We start from the raw sequence: 18890 nt of genomic DNA on the forward strand, positions 1-18890 counted from the left end.
GCGTTTTAAAGATCTCGATTCGAGACCGGATGTCAACAACGTTAACATCATGAAAATGAAAAATGTTTTGACAACTGCAAGAACATGGATTGATGGTTTTACACGGATAGCTGTTTCGAAGTTACTGTATCCTTGATTAGCCATGGAGAAATATGAAAAGATCCGCGTCGTCGGAAGAGGAGCGTATGGGTAAGGAATGGAATACATGTGTGATATAGGCCAATTTGAATATATACATGTATCACAGGTACTTCGGGTAAGAAATTATATATTGTATATATATATTATATATATAATATATATACTATATAGTAATACGAGGCTATATAATATATATATACAATATATAATTGTTTACCCCAAGTACCTCTGATATATATAAGTAGGCCCAGTGATTTTTTTTGGCCAGATCTACAGCCGACTTTAGGCTGTTTCCCCTTGCCAAAAAAAGTTGTATTTTCCCAATTTTGAAACATCATTTTGTTATCTGTATTGTATTTCATTCCTAGAATATGTGAATATTATGGTAGTTGATCATCATACACGTGAACAGTAGACTGACAAATTTATTTCCGCGATAGGCAAGTTGGCCTCAATTAGTCTTATAAACAGTATAAGGGAGGTAGCTCGAATCCTGATCACTGTTGCGCTTTCCAATGTCATGCAGGCAATCAAGCGTTTCAGACAGTCCGACAAACACCAAGATGAAAACAAGAAAACTTCCTTTATTTGTAGTCTAAGTAATAAGGATGCTTGCTACTGACTCTTCATATCATGAGGCAGACTAGAAAAGCCAATAAATGAAGTGTTTTGACTTATTTAAGTATTTTGTCATTATTTGCTATTTTCCCCAATTCACCAAACACCGCAATTATTTTCCCAATTGAAAAGGCATAGGCTGTTGCAAAAATTACCTGAAAAAAACGCTGAGGCCTATATCATAACATGTCATGCACTGTATATATATAGCTAATATATCTAGCAGTACTGTTCTAGGCCTAGTTTACCCACTACAGCTAGTGTGAACTTTTGGTAAGAGTTCATATACTACTTCAAACGATTACAGTTTGCAATTACTTTAAATGTCAAATAATATGTAAATTGAAAGTATACATCAGTCCATATGCGATTTGGAATATCTCCATTAAAAACTACCTGTCTAAAACGACACAGTAACGCTTTAACAAATAAAGAAAACCTTGCATTCATATCAGAATTTGAACCCATGGACTTCGAATTCTAGGACGTCACATATTTTCTAACCAGTTGAAGTACCAGGCCTCAATATGTTTTAGTAAAGTTAGCCTGTGGAGAATTTCAGAGAATTTTTTTAACACTGGTGCACACTATGTTGAGTGCAACAAGCTAGAAATAGCCATCACTAAACAGGACCTCTATACATGCATACAAGCCTTACATGTATTTGAACATGTGTAATCTCCACAGGAAACTCTAAGGAACTGAAAAGTGTTTAACTTCAGACAAGATAGATTTTCAGCCATTAATGTAATGTATCTTCATCTGCAGAATTGTCCACCTTTGTCGACGGTTGGCTGACAAGAAGCTGGTAATCATTAAGCAGATTCCTGTGGAACAGATGACCAAAGAAGAACGGCAAGCTGCCCTCAATGAAGTCAAGGTTCTCTCCATGTTGTCTCATCCAAACATCATACAATACTTTGAGAATTTCCTGGAGGATAAGGCTCTCATGATTGCCATGGAGTATGCTCAAGGTCTGAATTTAGAAATTTTATTTCAGAACACAAAATCTACTGAATCTAAATAAGATATACCTGTTCAGGTAATTTTAGTGTTGCCACCAGATTTTGTCAGGTCAATCTCATGTAGTGTTCTTAGAGCTCATATATACAGTGCTCAAACGTAAAATGCTGGAATTGTGATATTTCATTACATTTGTTGAGAAATGAAAGTGATATGGATGCTGTATTTTATATGTTATATGATAACTTAAACAATACAGGTGTCAGTAAAGCCATATGTAAGTAAAATGAAGTGTTGGTAATGTCTTCAGTTAAGTAAGGTGTTTGAAAGGTCGGGTATTGGTAAAATCAAATGTTCGTAAAGTCAGAACTCACTTAATTCAGATATTGGTTAAGTCAGGCATCAGTTAATTATAAGTCAGTTGCCAAATAAGTCAGAAATTTGTAAAGTCAAACGTCAGTTAAGTCAGGTGTCAAGTTTTGTCAGCTGTTGGTAATTATAAAGTAATACATCAGTTAAGTCAGGTGTCAATTAAGTTGGGTGTCAATTAAGACAAGTGTTGGTAAAGTGTTACATCGGTTAAGTCAGGTGTTGGTTTAGTCAGGTGGCAATTAAATCAGGTGTTGGTAAATTCAGGTGTTGATGAAGTCAGTTTAAACGTCGGGCGTCAGTTAAGTCAGGTGTCAATTAAGACAGGTGTCACTCAAGTCAGGTGTTGATGAAAACATGTATGTAAAGTCTGATATTGCTTAAGTCAAGTTGTTGGTAAAGTCAGTAAAGTCTAGTGTTGTTAATATGTCTGTTTTGAAGGTTTTATTGTATTAAGTTTTTACCTGTATGCTGTTTACAGGTGGCACACTGAGTGAAGTGCTACAACAGAGGAACAACAACTTATTAGAAGAAGAGGTCTGTATAGAAACAAAGAATAAACATGTTTACATTTTTTCCAGTTTGATTCGGATTTAATAAATATACTTTTCCCAAAAATTGAATGATACCGATAAAGTTTCATGTGCAGTACATGTACATGTAGATCATTGTTAGTGGAAATCTGATTTCTGGGGGAAAGTAAAAGTAAGGCATTGCTTTTCTGTTGGCATCCATATTAAAAAGAAAAGTGTTTATCAAGATAATAATGTAGGATGATCTATCTACACTTTTAAGACAATATTGATTTCTAACACATTCCACAACTGGGTTAGTTCAACATTTACTGAAGAGGTTTCCAAAGAGGAATTTGAACAGTACCCGAACATGTAAATATTCAAGTCTTTTAAATTTTTAATTATTGTTAACAAACTACTACGATTTTCCTATATACATTATTTGTTATTACAGAAATGAAAAATAAACAATGGTATTTTTTGACAGGACATACTGAAGTATTTCGCCCAGATGTTACTTTCTCTACAACATGTTCACTCAAAGCAGATCCTACACCGAGACCTGAAGACCCAGAACATCCTACTGGACAGGAGAAAGGAGGTGGTCAAGATTGGTGACTTTGGTATATCTAAAGTACTCAGCAGCAAAAGTAAAGCATATACAGTAAGTAAGGGTTTGTAATGTAGATATAGTCAGTATTAGATAATCTAGTCATGGAATTTATATAGACAAACACAGAAGTATAGGTTTGTAACATAGGCATAGACAAGAGTTAGGCAAACACAGAAGTATGGGTTTGTAACATAGGCATAGACAAGAGTTAGGCAAACACAGCAAGTATAGGTTGTATCATAGGCAGACAAGAGTTAGGCAAACACAGAAGTATAGGTTTGTAACATAGGCATAGACAAGAGTTAGGCAAACAAAGAAGTATAGGTTTGTATCATAGGCAGACAAGAGTTAGGCAAACACAGCAAGTATATGTTTGTAAAATAGACATAGACAAGAGTTAGGCAAACACAGAAGTATAGGTTTGTAACATAGACATAGACAAGTGTTAGGCAAACACAGCAAGTATAGGTTGTATCATAGGCAGACAAGATGTTAGGCAAACACAGCAAGTATAGGTTTGTATCATAGGCAGACAAGATTTAGGCAAACACAGAAGTATAGGGTTGTAACATAGGCACAGACAAGAGTTAGGCAAACACAGCAAGTATAGGTTTGTAATATAGACATAGACAAGATTTAGGCAAACACAGAAGTATAGGTTTATAACATAGGCATAGACAAGATTTAGGCAAACACAGAAGTATAGGTTTGTAACATAGACATAGACAAGATTTAGGCAAACACAGAAGTATAGGTTTATAACATAGGCATAGACAAGATTTAGGCAAACACAGAAGTATAGGTTTGTAACATAGACATAGACAAGATTTAGGCAAACACAGCAAGTATAGGTTTGTAACATAGGCAGACAAGAGTTAGGCAAACACAGCAAGTATAGGTTGTAACATAGGCAGACAAGAGTTAGGCAAACACAGAAGTATAGGTTTGTAACATAGGCAGACAAGAGTTAGGCAAACAAAGAAGTATAGGTTTGTAACATAGGCATTGACAAGAGTTAGGCAAAGAGGGTAAGGCATACATTTTAAATATAGGTTAGTATGCAGTTAGTATATCTGATGATAGAATTTACATATATCAAGAATAAAGCGAAGGACTGACAAGGTTACAGTATAATAACGAATTGATATTTATTAAGAATAAAGTGTCTTGGACTGACAAGGTTACAGTATAGATCTTACTGAACTATACATGGTCAGCATCTTAGAATTAGAATTTGATAATTTATATACATTATGTATTGATTGTCTGGTGTTTTTGTCCAGGTGGTGGGAACACCATGCTACATTTCTCCGGAGCTTTGTGAAGGAAAACCGTATCCTTTTTACTTCTCTATACCACTATAATTCAGGAAATTTTACTGGGTAATTTCATCTTTAATTTTGTAAGATTGTCCTCAGATTTAAGGATTGATGTAAGGATGTATACTAGATAAAATTTTGTTAAAAATGTACACATTTATCATCGAAATGATTTAAATTGGTAAACACTACTGTAGAACAATATCATGACTGAACAGGATATTAATTAGCTCTGGTTAACGCGTAAAATATTTGACACAAATTCTCATCCCTCAGTAGTAAGGACCCTTATTCAGGTTTTCTATTATGATATATTGAGGGTTTTAAGATTCTGTGTCACACAACTGTAAGTTCACTACATTCCTGTGTGACCTTAATTAAAAATCAGCTACAACCAGAAGAGTGATATTTGGGCCTTGGGGTGTGTGCTTTATGAACTTGCCAGTCTCAAAAAGGCCTTTGAAGCAGCTGTAAGTCGTTTAATTGAAGTATTTCAGTGTTATTTTCATGAAATTTAATTGAATATAAAAAATATCCATAAATCAATCAATTTATAATTTTTAAAGCCTTTTTAATTTAAAACAGATTTTTTAGCAAAACTTATTTCCAGAAAGAACTGTTACCAGTTAAACATGATTTTACTTTTATAAAATTTAGAATCTCCCAGCTTTGATCCTGAAGATCATGCGTGGGACATTTGCACCAATATCGGAGACATACAGCGAGGAGTTACGATCCCTGATCTTAAGTATGCTTCATCTGGACCCAAACAAACGACCTCATATAAATCAGATTATGGCTCAACCTATCGTTTCCAATGCTTTGCTGAACCTTCATACAGAAATGGGAAAGCTTCCGTGTACAAGGTGATCACATAGTAGCATTTTCCAGTAAAACACTTATGTATAAAGGATTTCTATATGTACCTCTTATCCTCTATATAACATCCCAACAGACCCAGGGTGATGATATTAAAATGCTAGGATAACGAATACCAAGTTTGACCTACTTTCAAAACAATTTTCTATTACAAAGTCTTGATAAATTAGCATATTTGGGTAAACGGCTACCAAGTTTCTGAAAATGGATACTAATTTTTGATTCAATGACTTAAATCAATTTTAAATATCACATAAATGAATTAAAAGTAGACTTAAGTCTTTAAATCTATAGTTCATAAGCTGTAGAACAGGTGATATATATTCTACAGGCCCCTTTGCTCTCTTGTTATCATAGTTACAATTGTTTGTTGTTTTTTCAGAGTTCATAGACCAATGCCAACTCCCGCCATTAATCGTCCTCACCGAGGAAATAAAAGCTCCAGAGGTATAGGAAGATGGAAATAATAAAACCAAGCAGTAGTAATATTCTTATATGTCTTTGAATTCAGTCTTTTAATAAATTGTGACAAATTTGTTATTTTCCATCAGATACATCACACTGAGTTTAATCAAAGCTGCATAGATATACATGTACATTGTAGTCAGTGATTAGTTAAATTATGTAATAAACATATAGTGCAGTTTTCTTTTAAGAAATCTATCTATATAAATTAACTCTAAAATACTTATACAAATGATTTTATCCCAGATACACTGTCATCCAAGCCGCCAGCTATGAGTTCAGTCTACTGCTGGGGTAATGGGATGACATCTCCACTCAAGTTACCCCTCCCTACCAGTGATACACAAGTCACCCAGGTCTCCACTGGTCGCTCACAACGTGCCGCTGTGACCAAGAATGGACGTCTGTTTGTGTGGGAGGTATGATGACAAATACAGTACTGTAAACAAACAATTCTCAAAATATTAAAGATTTGAGTTCTGTAATTTCTGTGTAAGAGTTATATTTATTAAATAAATTTACTTACTTGTAGTTATGAGCGTTGTAATATGGAGTTCAAATAGTGTCTTCCTTAATTAATAACTTACCTGGTATATGTTATATCATATGTATTTGCACAGTATTGGAATAATTGATACCATTGCTGTTGAAGCAATAATGAAGGAAATTGTTACATGAAATATTACATATGAATTGAAATTATTGATATTCATTATATAGTACTATAATCAATGTGCTTTATGTGTTCATTTAAGTTGCTAACTTAAAAGGTAGTTATACCTGGAAAAAAAAATTAGTGACTTTTAATAGCGGAACTTGTTAATAGAATAAAATACCACATTGTGGGACGATGTCGTGATTTAATGGATTGGTACATGATAGTCTGGAAAACGTGATTATAGGATGTGATGCACACATTGTACATTCCAATATATAAGTACTTTATACAGGTGAAGTGCTCTTATTTTAGACATGTACCCAGAGTGGCTAGACTGTTATAGGTGTAACTGTAATCTCTGATAAATTTGTTTATCAGGCTTCCGTTGGAACAGACAATTTAATGCCAGGAGCAGCTGAAGGCCAGTCCCTTGGGTTTATCCCCCGGTATCTAGAGGGTCAGTCAGCTGTCAACCTGCAGCATGTGTCTTGTGGGGACCTGTTTACAGCTTGTCTCACAGGTAACATATTTCTCATAACCTTGGTATGTGAATCAAATTTCTTGTTACAAGTTCTTTGAGCCTTTTGGCTCATCAGTATGTGTCCCACACCTAATCTCTGATCACAAATAACTCCTGTTTGTTGGCATTAAGAGCTTGTGTCATTCAACAGGTAACTTAGTTGTATAAACAATATCTCATTCTTTTACCACAGACAGTTTGTAAGAATGCTGTAAAAACCCATTTAATTTGTGCAGTTTTTTTGTACTGAAAACAAAATTAAAATTATACAAGTAGAGATGTTTTCAAATCTTTTTCATAGAAAAAAGATCATCAATTCTGAATGTCCGCCATCTTGGAAAAGAGGTAACTTAGCTGTATAGACAATAAATATCTCATTCTTGAACCACAAACAGTTTGTAAGAATATCGGTTAACAAAATGATAAATAAATACTAATCTCATTTTGAACTAGCTAACAAGCAGTCTTGTGTTGTTCTAGATCGTGGCATTTTGATGACATTTGGAAGTGGTGCTAATGGATGTCTGGGACATGGTAACTACAACGATGTTGTACAGGTGAGATGGAAAATGTACTGACTTTGAAAACCTAATTATAACATGTACAAGTAGCAAATATTTTGTGGATGATGCAAATGTGGAAAGTGGTTAACTAGATTTTGTCAAAAGCACAATGTTCATCATACTATTCTTACATTAGACTTAAGAGAAAAGACTGAGTGTAGATGATGAGTGTCAAAACGGAAAACCTCTCTGCTGCTGACAAATTTCTTCATTGCCAAGATATTAATATCTAAAATAAGATTATATCCTGGTAATTTGTCACAATGTGCTCTAATCCAGTTTTCCAGATGATCATCTTTAAGACCAATGGTTTAATACTTTACAGGTCCTTTAATTTTTGTTGTTAATGATAACAGGCTAAGATTGTGGAGTCATTGCTTGGCTATGAGGTGGTGCAGGTGTCTTGTGGTGCCACCCACGTCCTGGCAGTAACCAATGAACATGAGGTGTTTGCCTGGGGGAGGGGCGATAATGGTTAGTATCAATAATATTATAAAGAGTGAATTTAATTGATTTGTATAGAAATAAGGCCAAGTTGTTAAAATTATTACACAGTGTGCTTCAAATAAAATTTTACAATTATGATTTTTGTCTGAAGGCCTCAGTTTTTTCTAATATATCATGGAAAAACAACTAATATTACGTAGATTATATTTCGGGGCCCCACTAGTACAAATCATTCTTCAAAAAAATTAAACGTGTTTCACGCTATCAGTACATTGTTAATTTCAAAATATGATGATTTATGTCAAATTTCCTTGTTAATGTCATGTTTTACTTTAAATTTATTGTTCTCAATCGAATCCTTATTTATATTTAGATTTATATCATAATACCTGGTTAATATCACATGAAGCTTTGTATCACAATTCTTGGTTAATATCACATGAAGCTTTATATCACAATTCTTGGTTAATATCACATGAAGCTTTATATCACAAATCCTGGTTAATATCTTGGCCTACTTAATATCAAAATTTTATTTTCCTCTGGCATTAATTAGCACATGTTACTCTTTTAACACTTCTGTGAATCATTGATTGTATTGACCTCAACACACACAGGTCGCCTTGGTCTTGGTAGCCAGGACTCGTTCTCTACTCCCCAGATGGTCCAGGTACCTCAACCACACCATCCGTCCTCTGTCCATTGTGGTATGGACTGCTCAATGATCCTCACACTGGACAATAGACTTTTGTGTTCTGGAAGCAATAGGTAAACACCTGATTTAATTTTAAAAGTCAAATTGAATATACGTAGTTTAAGAAAATCATAATTTGGGTCCCCTGCTAGCACAGTATTGTCTTTTAGATATCAGCATAACTACAATCAGTAACAAGTTAATTTCACAGGTAATGTTTGATTCCAATAACTCTGCTTTTTTATCATCTGAGGGAATTTTCACTGAGAAAGTCTAGGGTGAAGTCACTTTTAAGCAAATGAATTCCCTTTACATTTAAAACTAATACAATTTTAGCTGTGTATAAACTTACAATGTATAAAAGCAATGCAACTTCAATTCATTTTTGTTTCCCAGTGTTGAATTTGAGTATAATTTGTATGTCATATCTTCAAAATCAGTTTTGCTTTGAAGATTTGAGCGTTACCCCTTTGTTTGTTTCTCACAGATACAACAAGCTAGGTCTTGATGAGATTGGACCCGATGGTACATGTACTAAAGTTGTAGAGGATGTGTACAACTTCATGAGCATTGCCTCACATCCTATGGATGAGATGGCAGTGAAAATGGTTGCACTGGGGACATCTCATACAGGTGTAGTAACAGGTAAGTATCAGCTGATACTGTATGTATCTTGTCATATCTATACACACTGACAGGCCTTCAACAATGCTACCACAGTGATCTGGTGTTTGATATGCCTGGTGGTTCTGTTGTCATCAATCTGGTTTTCATTTTAAGAATGTTAACCTTGGTTTGACCTTGGTTTACATGGTGAGTGATCTGGTGGTTCTGTTGTCATCATTCCAGTTTTAATTTTAAGAATGTAACATTACCTTGATTTGACCTTGGTTTGACCTTGGTTTACATGGTGAGTGTCTAAGAAGGAGAAGATGCTCACCCTTCCAGAACCCCTGGTCTTATTCTCCTTGTAATGTTTCAAAGATCTCTGTGTAAATTTGTGTTCATATTTTTCCCTATTCTGTATTTATAGATCACTTGGTAGAGAGCACTGTCAGTTATTATAAAATAAGCCGTAATACCTTTATTGGTAGGATGTCCAACTATTACAGCCATAGGTATAAAGATCCACAGTGTATGGTTAAAGCCCTATCTGGAGAGGTTCATGTTTCTGAGGAATCTGAGATCATGAGTAGTCCTTGCTCTTGTGTTATGTCCTTGTGTAAGAAGTGGGGCTGGTCACTATAGTAACTGGCAAGTGGTCTCTTTAGACAGGTTTTCTTTTAAGATTTAAGGCAGGTGTCACTCATACAGTGGTCTTTTTAGGCAGGTCACTGTCCATACAGACAGGTATCACAACAGACTGGTCTTTTTAGGCAGGTTACTGTCCATACAGACAGGTATCACAACAGACTGGTCTTTTTAGGCAGGTCACTGTCCATACAGACAGGTATATCAACAGACTGGTCTTTTTAGGCAGGTCACTGTCCATACAGACAGGTATATCAACAGACTGGTCTTTTTAGGCAGGTCACTGTCCATACAGACAGGTATATCAACAGACTGGTCTTTTTAGGCAGGTTACTGTCCATACAGACAGGTATCACAACAGACTGGTCTTTTTAGGCAGGTCACCATCCTTACAGACAGGTATATCAACATACTGGTCTTTTTAGACAGGTCACCATATCCTTACAGACAGGTATCACTAATTACAGACTGATTGTTTTTAGCTCAGGTCACTGTCATATTTACTTGTATCACAGCAATAACAGATAGATGGTCTCTTTAGACAGGTCACTTACAGACGGTTTTCTTTTTAGGCAGGTCACTGTTCTTACAGACAGGTAGCAAGTGTAATTACAGATTGGTCTTTTTAGACAGGTTACTGTCCTTACAGACAGGTATCACTGTATAGATAGGTGGTCTCTCTAGGAAGCAGGGGTAGAATTTAACTTTTTTAGTAACTCGCACGTTGTTGCGAGTGGATAAAATTTTAACTCGCAAAATTACAAACTTACTCGCAATTTTGAAATTATGTGTTAACATTAAATATAACAGATGTTTTATGATGAATAATCTTTATTTTTCAGAACCACAAACAAAAGAACAGTTGCTTCAAATAAAGTTTTTATTTGAGCCAAAATACAATTAATTTTTGTTTTGTTTTTTGTTTTATTTAACTCACTGTTCATATAAGCCAGGGTATACTCCCTTCAAATATCATCAACTTCAAGATCAATGAATATTGAAGGATTTTGATCCTATATATTACTTACATGTTATAATTTATTTTCAAGAGAACAAAAAATCAAAAAAAATCAGTCATTTCATTTGATTTAATCACGTATGATTTCTCATAAAATCTTTGACTAATAATGAAATAAGTATTAATTCTATCTAATTAAAATGCTATTCCCTGTCCATCATGATTTTACAACATATTCATGATTTGGAAAAAAAACCCGAATTTTTTTTGTTTAAAAATTTCATTTTGTTTTTGTCATATCTGAAGTTGACTTGTTAAATTAGAAAATGGACAATACAGTAAGTGCTGATAGAATTTTAATTAAGAACAAAATATTTACTGATGATGACTTGTCGGGACTATATTCTTTGCAAGTTTTGCAATAAATTTCAATAACGTGCACATGATCATCGTCAAGTTTTTTTTCCAGGTCAATATGCAGTTCCCATTTCTCGACAGTTTGTTTTGTTGGTTTTGGGATGATGTCACTTTTTTCTTAGAAGTTGGGCTACTTTCTCTACATGTGTCCTTGCTCTCATTATTTTCGCCGATCTTTTCATTTGATGTTCCGGCAGCGGCTGACTTAAAAAAAATTGATTATGTCAGCCATGCTAGCGAGACATCACGTTTTGTTTCTCGGAAACTCTCGTTTCTTTTCCATTACAATATATTCATGTATATCGTAGTCTTTGAGACGCTTGAAACTAGCGAGTGCTGTGTACAAGCGTCACCAATAATGCATTGTCTGTGTGTCGGTTTTTGTTTAAAGTTTTCGTCGATGTTTTACTATGTGTGTCTGTTTTACCAGGATTTATATGCACTCGCAGAAAAATGCGAGTACCACAATTTTCTACTCGCAAAATGAAAAATCAGCTCTCATTTAGCGAGTGTGCGAGCGTTAAATTCGAACGCTGCAGGAAGGTCACTTTCCTTACAGACAGGTACCAGTGTAATTAGAGACTGGTTGTTTTAGGCAGGTTACTGTCATTTCAGACAAGTATCACAAGTTACAGATGGGTGGTCCTTTCGACAGGTATCACTTTATATTTGAGTTAGCATTGATTGGATGATAATAAACATCTAACTACAAGTATTGGATGATAATAAACATCTAACTACAAGTATAGGATGATAATAAACATCTAACTACAAGTATAGGATGATAATAAACATCTAACTACAAGTATAGGATGATAATAAACATCTAACTACAAGTATTGGATGATAATAAACATCTAACTACAAGTATAGGATGATAATAAACATCTAACTACAAGTATAGGATGATAATAAACATCTAACTACAAGTATAGGATGATAATAAACATCTAACTACAAGTATTGGATGATAATAAACATCTAACTACAAGTATAGGATGATAATAAACATCTAACTACAAGTATAGGATGATGATAAACATCTAACTACAAGTATAGGATGATGATAAACATCTAACTACAAGTATTGGATGATAATAAACATCTAAATTGACCTTGTTGTATTTACCATCATGTTTAAAGACATGTTTCTTTTCCTGGTTGATATTGCTCGTTTGGATTAATTACCTATAGTAAATGTAATAAATTGTTTTATTATTTTAAAAATATATGCAGTATTGGTCACAGTCAGACGTTATAACATTCTGTGTATACGTTGATATCCTCTTCTTGTATTATATCAGTGGAGGGACAATGCTATGTGTTTGGATCAAATCAGTTTGGACAGTTGGGAAATTCGGAAGGTACAAATCGACAGATACAGCTAGTGGGAACTCTCCTCAACCAGAAGGTGACAAAGGTAGCATGTGGGGATACATTTACAGTGGCAGCTATTGAAGGTGAGCATTTATGGTCAGATTTTGAGTGAAGGTACAATCTCTATAATAAGGTGTTTTCTCAAGGCAGGTTAGTTATATTTATTTTCACTTTTGTCTTTTTGTTTGAAATCTCAGGAATTTATTTGTAACATGGCACCCTGCTTGTGAGAGTACATATACATGGACAACTTACGATATAAAAGAATACACATGGATAACTTTGTTGCATACCCCTGATTAGTTCTTGATCAATTTACAGGAGAGACATTACAATGTTTATTTATACAGGGGGAGAGGTTTTCTCCTGGGGAAATAGTGCTCGAGGCCGATTGGGGCGACCAGATGCAGATTCAACACCTAAGAAAGTGAATTTATCCTCCGATGAGCTCTTCTCCGTCACCTCTATATCCTGTAACCACGGAAACACGTTGTTGGCAACCAGACGTAAGTCAAATATTCTGTCTCCAAATTTTACCATATATAGAGTATATATATCTGTCAGTTCCCTATTCATTATAAAAGCTTCAGTTTGCAAAATACATGTATGGTGAATTTAAATCAAATCTTCAGGAAGTGACAGAGGAATTAATTATTTACTTTCTTAATTCCAGCTGTCCAAAGGACTGACAGTCCGTCCATGGAACAGTGACACCTGTGTAAATTGACCATTCCAACCAGAAATGATGACACTTGTGTGTATCAATGTCACTCTCTGGAATAATAACACCTGTGTATATCAACTGTCCCTCCATGGAATAGTAACACCTGTGTATACCAACCGTCCCTCCATGGAATAGTAACACCTGTGTATACCAACCATTCCTCCATGGAATAGTAACACCTGTGAATAACAACCGTCCCTCCATGGAAAAGTAACACTTGCGTATATCAACCGTCCCACCATGGAATAGTAACACCTGTGTATATCAACTGTCCCTCCATGGAATAGTAACACCTGTGTATACCAACCGTCCCTCCATGGAATAGTAACACCTGTGTATACCAACCGTCCCTCCATGGAATAGTAACACCTGTGTATATCAACTGTCCCTCCATGGAATAGTAACACCTGTGTATACCAACCGTCCCTCCATGGAATAGTAACACCTGTGTATATCAACCGTCCCTCCATGGAATAGTAACACCTGTGTATATCAACCGTCCCTCCATGGAATAGTAACACCTGTGTATATCAACCGTCCCTCCATGGATTAGTAACACCTGTGTTTACCAACCGTCCCTCCATGGAATATATAGTAACACCTGTGTATACCAACCGTTCCTCCATGGAATAGTAACACCTGTGTATATCAACCATCTGTCCATGGAATAGTAACACCTGTGAATATCAACCGTCCCTCCATGGATTAGTAACATCTGTGTATATCAACTGTCCCTCCATGGATTAGTAACACCTGTGTTTCAACCGTCCCTCCATGGATTAGTAACACCTGTGTATCAACCTTCCCTCCATGGAATAGTAACACCTGTGTATATTAAGAATGCCTTATCAGTCAACAGACAAACATCTTCCTTCCAGATGTTGGGACTTACCTGATAAACTGTTTCCCTGAGGCCGCATGCAGAGAGAAACAGTTCATCGGGTTAGTTACATCACAGAGAGGGGAGAGTTTTGACTTTTGATTGATAAGGCATGAAACAACAGTTTCTGTTTTGTTAACTGAATAATCACCAGGATCCCGGTTTTCAATTAGATCTAACAAACTTTTGTCAGAGATTTCTTTACTCACTAGCTAGGCTCTCTTGGGATACTGTTTAAAAATCACAATCAAAAAGACACTTCATCATAATCATTTGAATGCTTGGGCGGATGCGGATGTTCCTCGCCTGTCAACAGCGAAAAATATTGACTGGTCAATATTTTTTTTAGAAAGGACAGGTTTGTTAAGATATTCTAGCAATTTTGCTTGGAAATAGTCAAAAATACATTTACATAGAGAGTCAGGTAACAGTAACATCTGTGTATATTGACAGTCCCGGCAACATCTGTGTATATTGACAGTCCCGGCCCTCCATAGATATTTGTATACATGGACCATACCTACAGAACATTTTCATCTGTACACAAAACAAGGTTGCAAACATTGCATAAGTGGTTTTTTTATTAGAGAGCTTGTTAGGATGTGTGGTGTTTTGTAATGAAAATATATGCAAGAAGAAAACGTTTGTGTGTGTAAGAGTTTATTATAAGAATGTGTTTTATTTTGTTGTATGTACTGCCATTCAAAACAGATAACTATATAATGCCATGTTGGTTCTTTTAAATGTGGTAGTTGGCTAGTTACAAGTTTTGGTAACATAAAATCTATTTGGTTTGTCACCAACTTTATATCAATATTTTTAAAAGTCTTCTTTTATTTTTGCATTTGAAGTGTTGATGTCCATCATCAGTTGGGGGGGTGGGGATAGTTTTGTGTTGTGTCCGTCTGTTCGTCCATACCACATTATCTTGTCCTTGCTCCATTTTCTACTTGTCACTGGAACTTCATACATGTACTTGGGTCACGGGTTCACATAAGTGAGTGGGTATGTCATGTACCAAAGTTAGGTCACTCTTACCTACATTTTGACCTTTGATCTACATCACAAAGAAAAAGTTTGTCTTGGCCTGATCTGCTGCTCTAAGCTTCTTGCCACTTGAACTTCTGTCTTGGTGAATACGTTCATCTTACTTGGGGTTCATGCATCACTTGCATTGAACTTCTGATAGTGCTTTCCAAGATTGTTAATATTCCTGAATTCATTCACACTGATATATATCGATACCACCAACCACAATTTGAATGTGGTGGGTCTGTCTTACAATCAATGTGTAGAATTAGTTCCAACATAAATTCATTATAAGTACATTTTTTGCATATAATTTCACATCCGTATGAGGACTGTGATTTGCTGAATTGTCTTGTTCATCATATAGTTGTCGTGTTGACACATCTCATTATTGCTTAACTTGTGAAATACCATCATTGTGGTATCATAGATAAAAGTTGTCACATAACTGTCTCTTAAGAATAATGTACCATTCAAATGTTTTATAGGAAAAATAAATTGGATGGTTTATACCTATTTATTTGTATGTGGTGATAGCTCTTTATTATATAAAATGATGAAATTTGACATGAGCATGTTTTGTCTTTAGACCACAGTATTAATGGGTCTACTTCATTATATATTTGTGAACATGCCCGATTACCATGTACGTTTTACTATGAATTTATGATATACATTTTACTTTACATCACAGACTATCTACGCAGATCCGTCCATTTTATCACCATGATAAATATCATGCACTGAATCTACATGTCTTTGTTGTTTATTTGTTAACATATTGTGAGGGAACGTACATATATATAGGTAACTAATTTTACAAAGGAATTCAGAAATTTGTACTGGAGGCTATGGACCTCAGGTTTACCTGTAGAATAGTACAATATTTATCAGACATGAGCCCATGCTTGGTAACAAGCCAAACATATCTATTGCAGGTAGTAATGCTAGTAAACACTATTTCATTGGCCTGCAATAAGCTTGCCCCTATATATATAGCTGCCAGAAGTCGAGGTATAGGAGTTGTCCCCATGAACTTATTGCAGGATAAACATGGAATCACATTTGAGGTCCTCAACATTAGCTGGGAATGACAGCACTCACTCTACCCCTTTCTTGTGAAGGTCTTTGACCAAATAAACTAATTCACTTAAACAAAGAGGGCATAAACTTAACCAGGGAGGTTCATTTTACTCGGTATGCAATGGTCAAAAATTGTCTAAAACCAGATGTTGTTCTCTCAATATTATGATTTCATCTTGCAGCTAATAATACAGTATATTGCCATACAAACTACCAAAATATCTGCCATCCTATTAACAGAGAGGCTGATGGTCAGCCAATTTATCAGGACTTGTCCAGATCTCTGGCCATGTTAACCTGTAACATTGTTGGGAGTATTTATCCAGCCTTTTTCTACACAGAGAATTGTAAATTCTTAGCTTGTAGAATGACAATTACCATCATAGAGTTGACTTCACATATTTTTATTATACAAAAAACATACTGAACTTCAAGCCCAGTTATTTTACACAAATAGCACAGATACATGTACAACAACCAAGTATGTACATGTACAAATGTATATGATTATGACAGTAAGGCGAGCATGTCCCAGCATGTATGTCATGTACACAACTAATCCATTGTAAATTGTACACAATAAAAAACACCTGTTTGTGATTTTAATTGAACATAACAATATATGATTGTATTGTAGTATTAACAGACATAGTAAGAGTAAAGTTTACATTGTGTGCATTTGATGCACTTCCAATAAACCTTTCAGAATACATGGTACAGTATTGTAATTCAGTATTAAAAAAAAATCAGTTTTAAATTAAATTACTCTCATTCCAAATCTTTTTATTACAAAGATGAAAATTGTTATTCTGACTATCATGATTGACAATGATTGTTTACTGGTGATTCTGATGACAGCTCAACTTACAAAGACATCACTAGCAAGCTTTTAACAATTAATGATTGTATTGTAGTATTAACAGACATTGTTTACTGGTGATTCTGAGGAAAGCTCAACTTACAAAGACATCACTAGCAAGCTTTTAACAATTAGGAGATTCTTGATAATTTACAAAATACATACTCTGCTTGTTCTATGAATTCATAAAATATTTTCCTCTAAGAAATCTGAAGAAAAATATTCCAAAATGGTGTAAAAAACTGAAGCTGCTGCCAATATAAAGCATGTGATCAAGCGTAAAGCAACTGCAAATACATCTCAAAGAATTTATAAACAAATTCCAGAATAGTAAATAAATTTTATCAAGAAGCAAGCATTGCCTGTGATATAAGAACAATGGCAAATGTTATAAAAATGTTAGGGACATCCTCCAAAGAGGTCGTGTAGACATGCTATGCGTTGTGAAATACCAGCAACGACTTGAAACTTTAGCAACATCTTGCTTTTTAATAAATATATCTACTGTTTTGCTGAATGTGTATGAATTATAATACATATAGTTCTTAACAGGAAAAAAAAATCATTTTCTCTTTAAAAAATGACACAAATAAAATGGATGAACATTTTCAGCTTCACTTTATATAGTAATGCTATTTGGCCGAGATGGATACGGACTGATTTAGGTCAATATCATAATCTACAAATTAACAATGTATCCTCAATAAAACAAGTAGTATTTCAATGTATGACTAATGGAATTAAACAATGAATGCAATGTTCATTTCATGTCTTCCAAAATATCCTAACTCTACTTACACCATTATAATGGTGCCTTGATGAAGTAAATAATGGTCTAACATCACGAAAATGTTAACCGGTAGGTCAGGTCCATATCACAAAATAGTGACCAAACATGTGATGGCTCTTGTCCAATTGAAAAATAGCAAATGCACAACATTCATATAATCATGTAAACACTATCGTGTGCTGTGTTGTACACAAGTGTTCTACTCTCACCACATAGTCACCAACAAAAATGTAAAATTATCTTCGACAATGTGCATTCTAAAACATCAGTCACGCAATTCATAACCTGACTTTTACAGAGGATTCAATTTATCATTCTCGGACAGAATTCCACTGTAACAAAGTGCATGACCTCTGTTTTGGGGACAAATCAGCACTACAAAAGATACAAACTACTGTTGCTAAAATGGCTGAGCAACTTTTTACATGGCACAATGTCATCCTGCTAGGCTTGCATTGCTCATATTTTGAAGTTGAAAATCGTCAAATGTTTCTATGCAGACATGGGCTGGGCAAGAGGGGTCATTGCCTCTTCTATGTTTATGTGAGATATGAACCGGAGGCGGACCTGTAGTGGCTGACGAAGGTTCCTGATCAGTTTTTCCACTTCGTTCTTCACCCCATCACCAACAAACATGTACTTGATGTGATAGCTGATTTGGGAGTTAAGTAAATCTCTAATATTGTTACAATAAATAACATAGGATGTGTTATAAATAACATAAGACCATTTCAATGGGAATTAAAGATCACATAATT

General features: G+C 34.9%; 2 protein-coding genes across 2 annotated transcripts in view; one reads left to right on the forward strand and one right to left on the reverse strand.

The window, feature by feature from the left end:
• Positions 1–32: 32 nt before the first annotated feature.
• Positions 33–16148, forward strand: LOC117325456 (serine/threonine-protein kinase Nek8-like). Its single transcript, XM_033881671.1, has 17 exons — positions 33–189; positions 1528–1733; positions 2573–2628; positions 3094–3270; positions 4503–4552; positions 4927–5008; positions 5196–5404; positions 5800–5864; positions 6129–6301; positions 6919–7060; positions 7541–7617; positions 7980–8097; positions 8688–8838; positions 9252–9409; positions 12695–12850; positions 13118–13273; positions 13441–16148. Exons 1-17 carry the CDS (start codon positions 143–145, stop codon positions 13476–13478), a joined length of 2061 nt encoding a protein of 686 aa, XP_033737562.1. The 5' UTR covers positions 33–142; the 3' UTR covers positions 13479–16148.
• Positions 16149–16868: 720 nt separating this feature from the next.
• LOC117325458 (mediator of RNA polymerase II transcription subunit 23-like) overlaps positions 16869–18890 on the reverse strand; it is a 44389-nt gene continuing 42367 nt past the window's right edge. The window contains exon 34 of the mRNA XM_033881673.1: positions 16869–18784. Within this exon, the coding sequence (XP_033737564.1) occupies positions 18625–18784 (160 nt within the window). The 3' untranslated portion in view covers positions 16869–18624. The remainder of the gene's footprint in view (positions 18785–18890) is intronic.

This window comes from Pecten maximus, chromosome 4, assembly GCF_902652985.1.
Source record: "Pecten maximus chromosome 4, xPecMax1.1, whole genome shotgun sequence".
NCBI classification, from domain to species: Eukaryota; Metazoa; Mollusca; class Bivalvia; order Pectinida; family Pectinidae; genus Pecten; species Pecten maximus.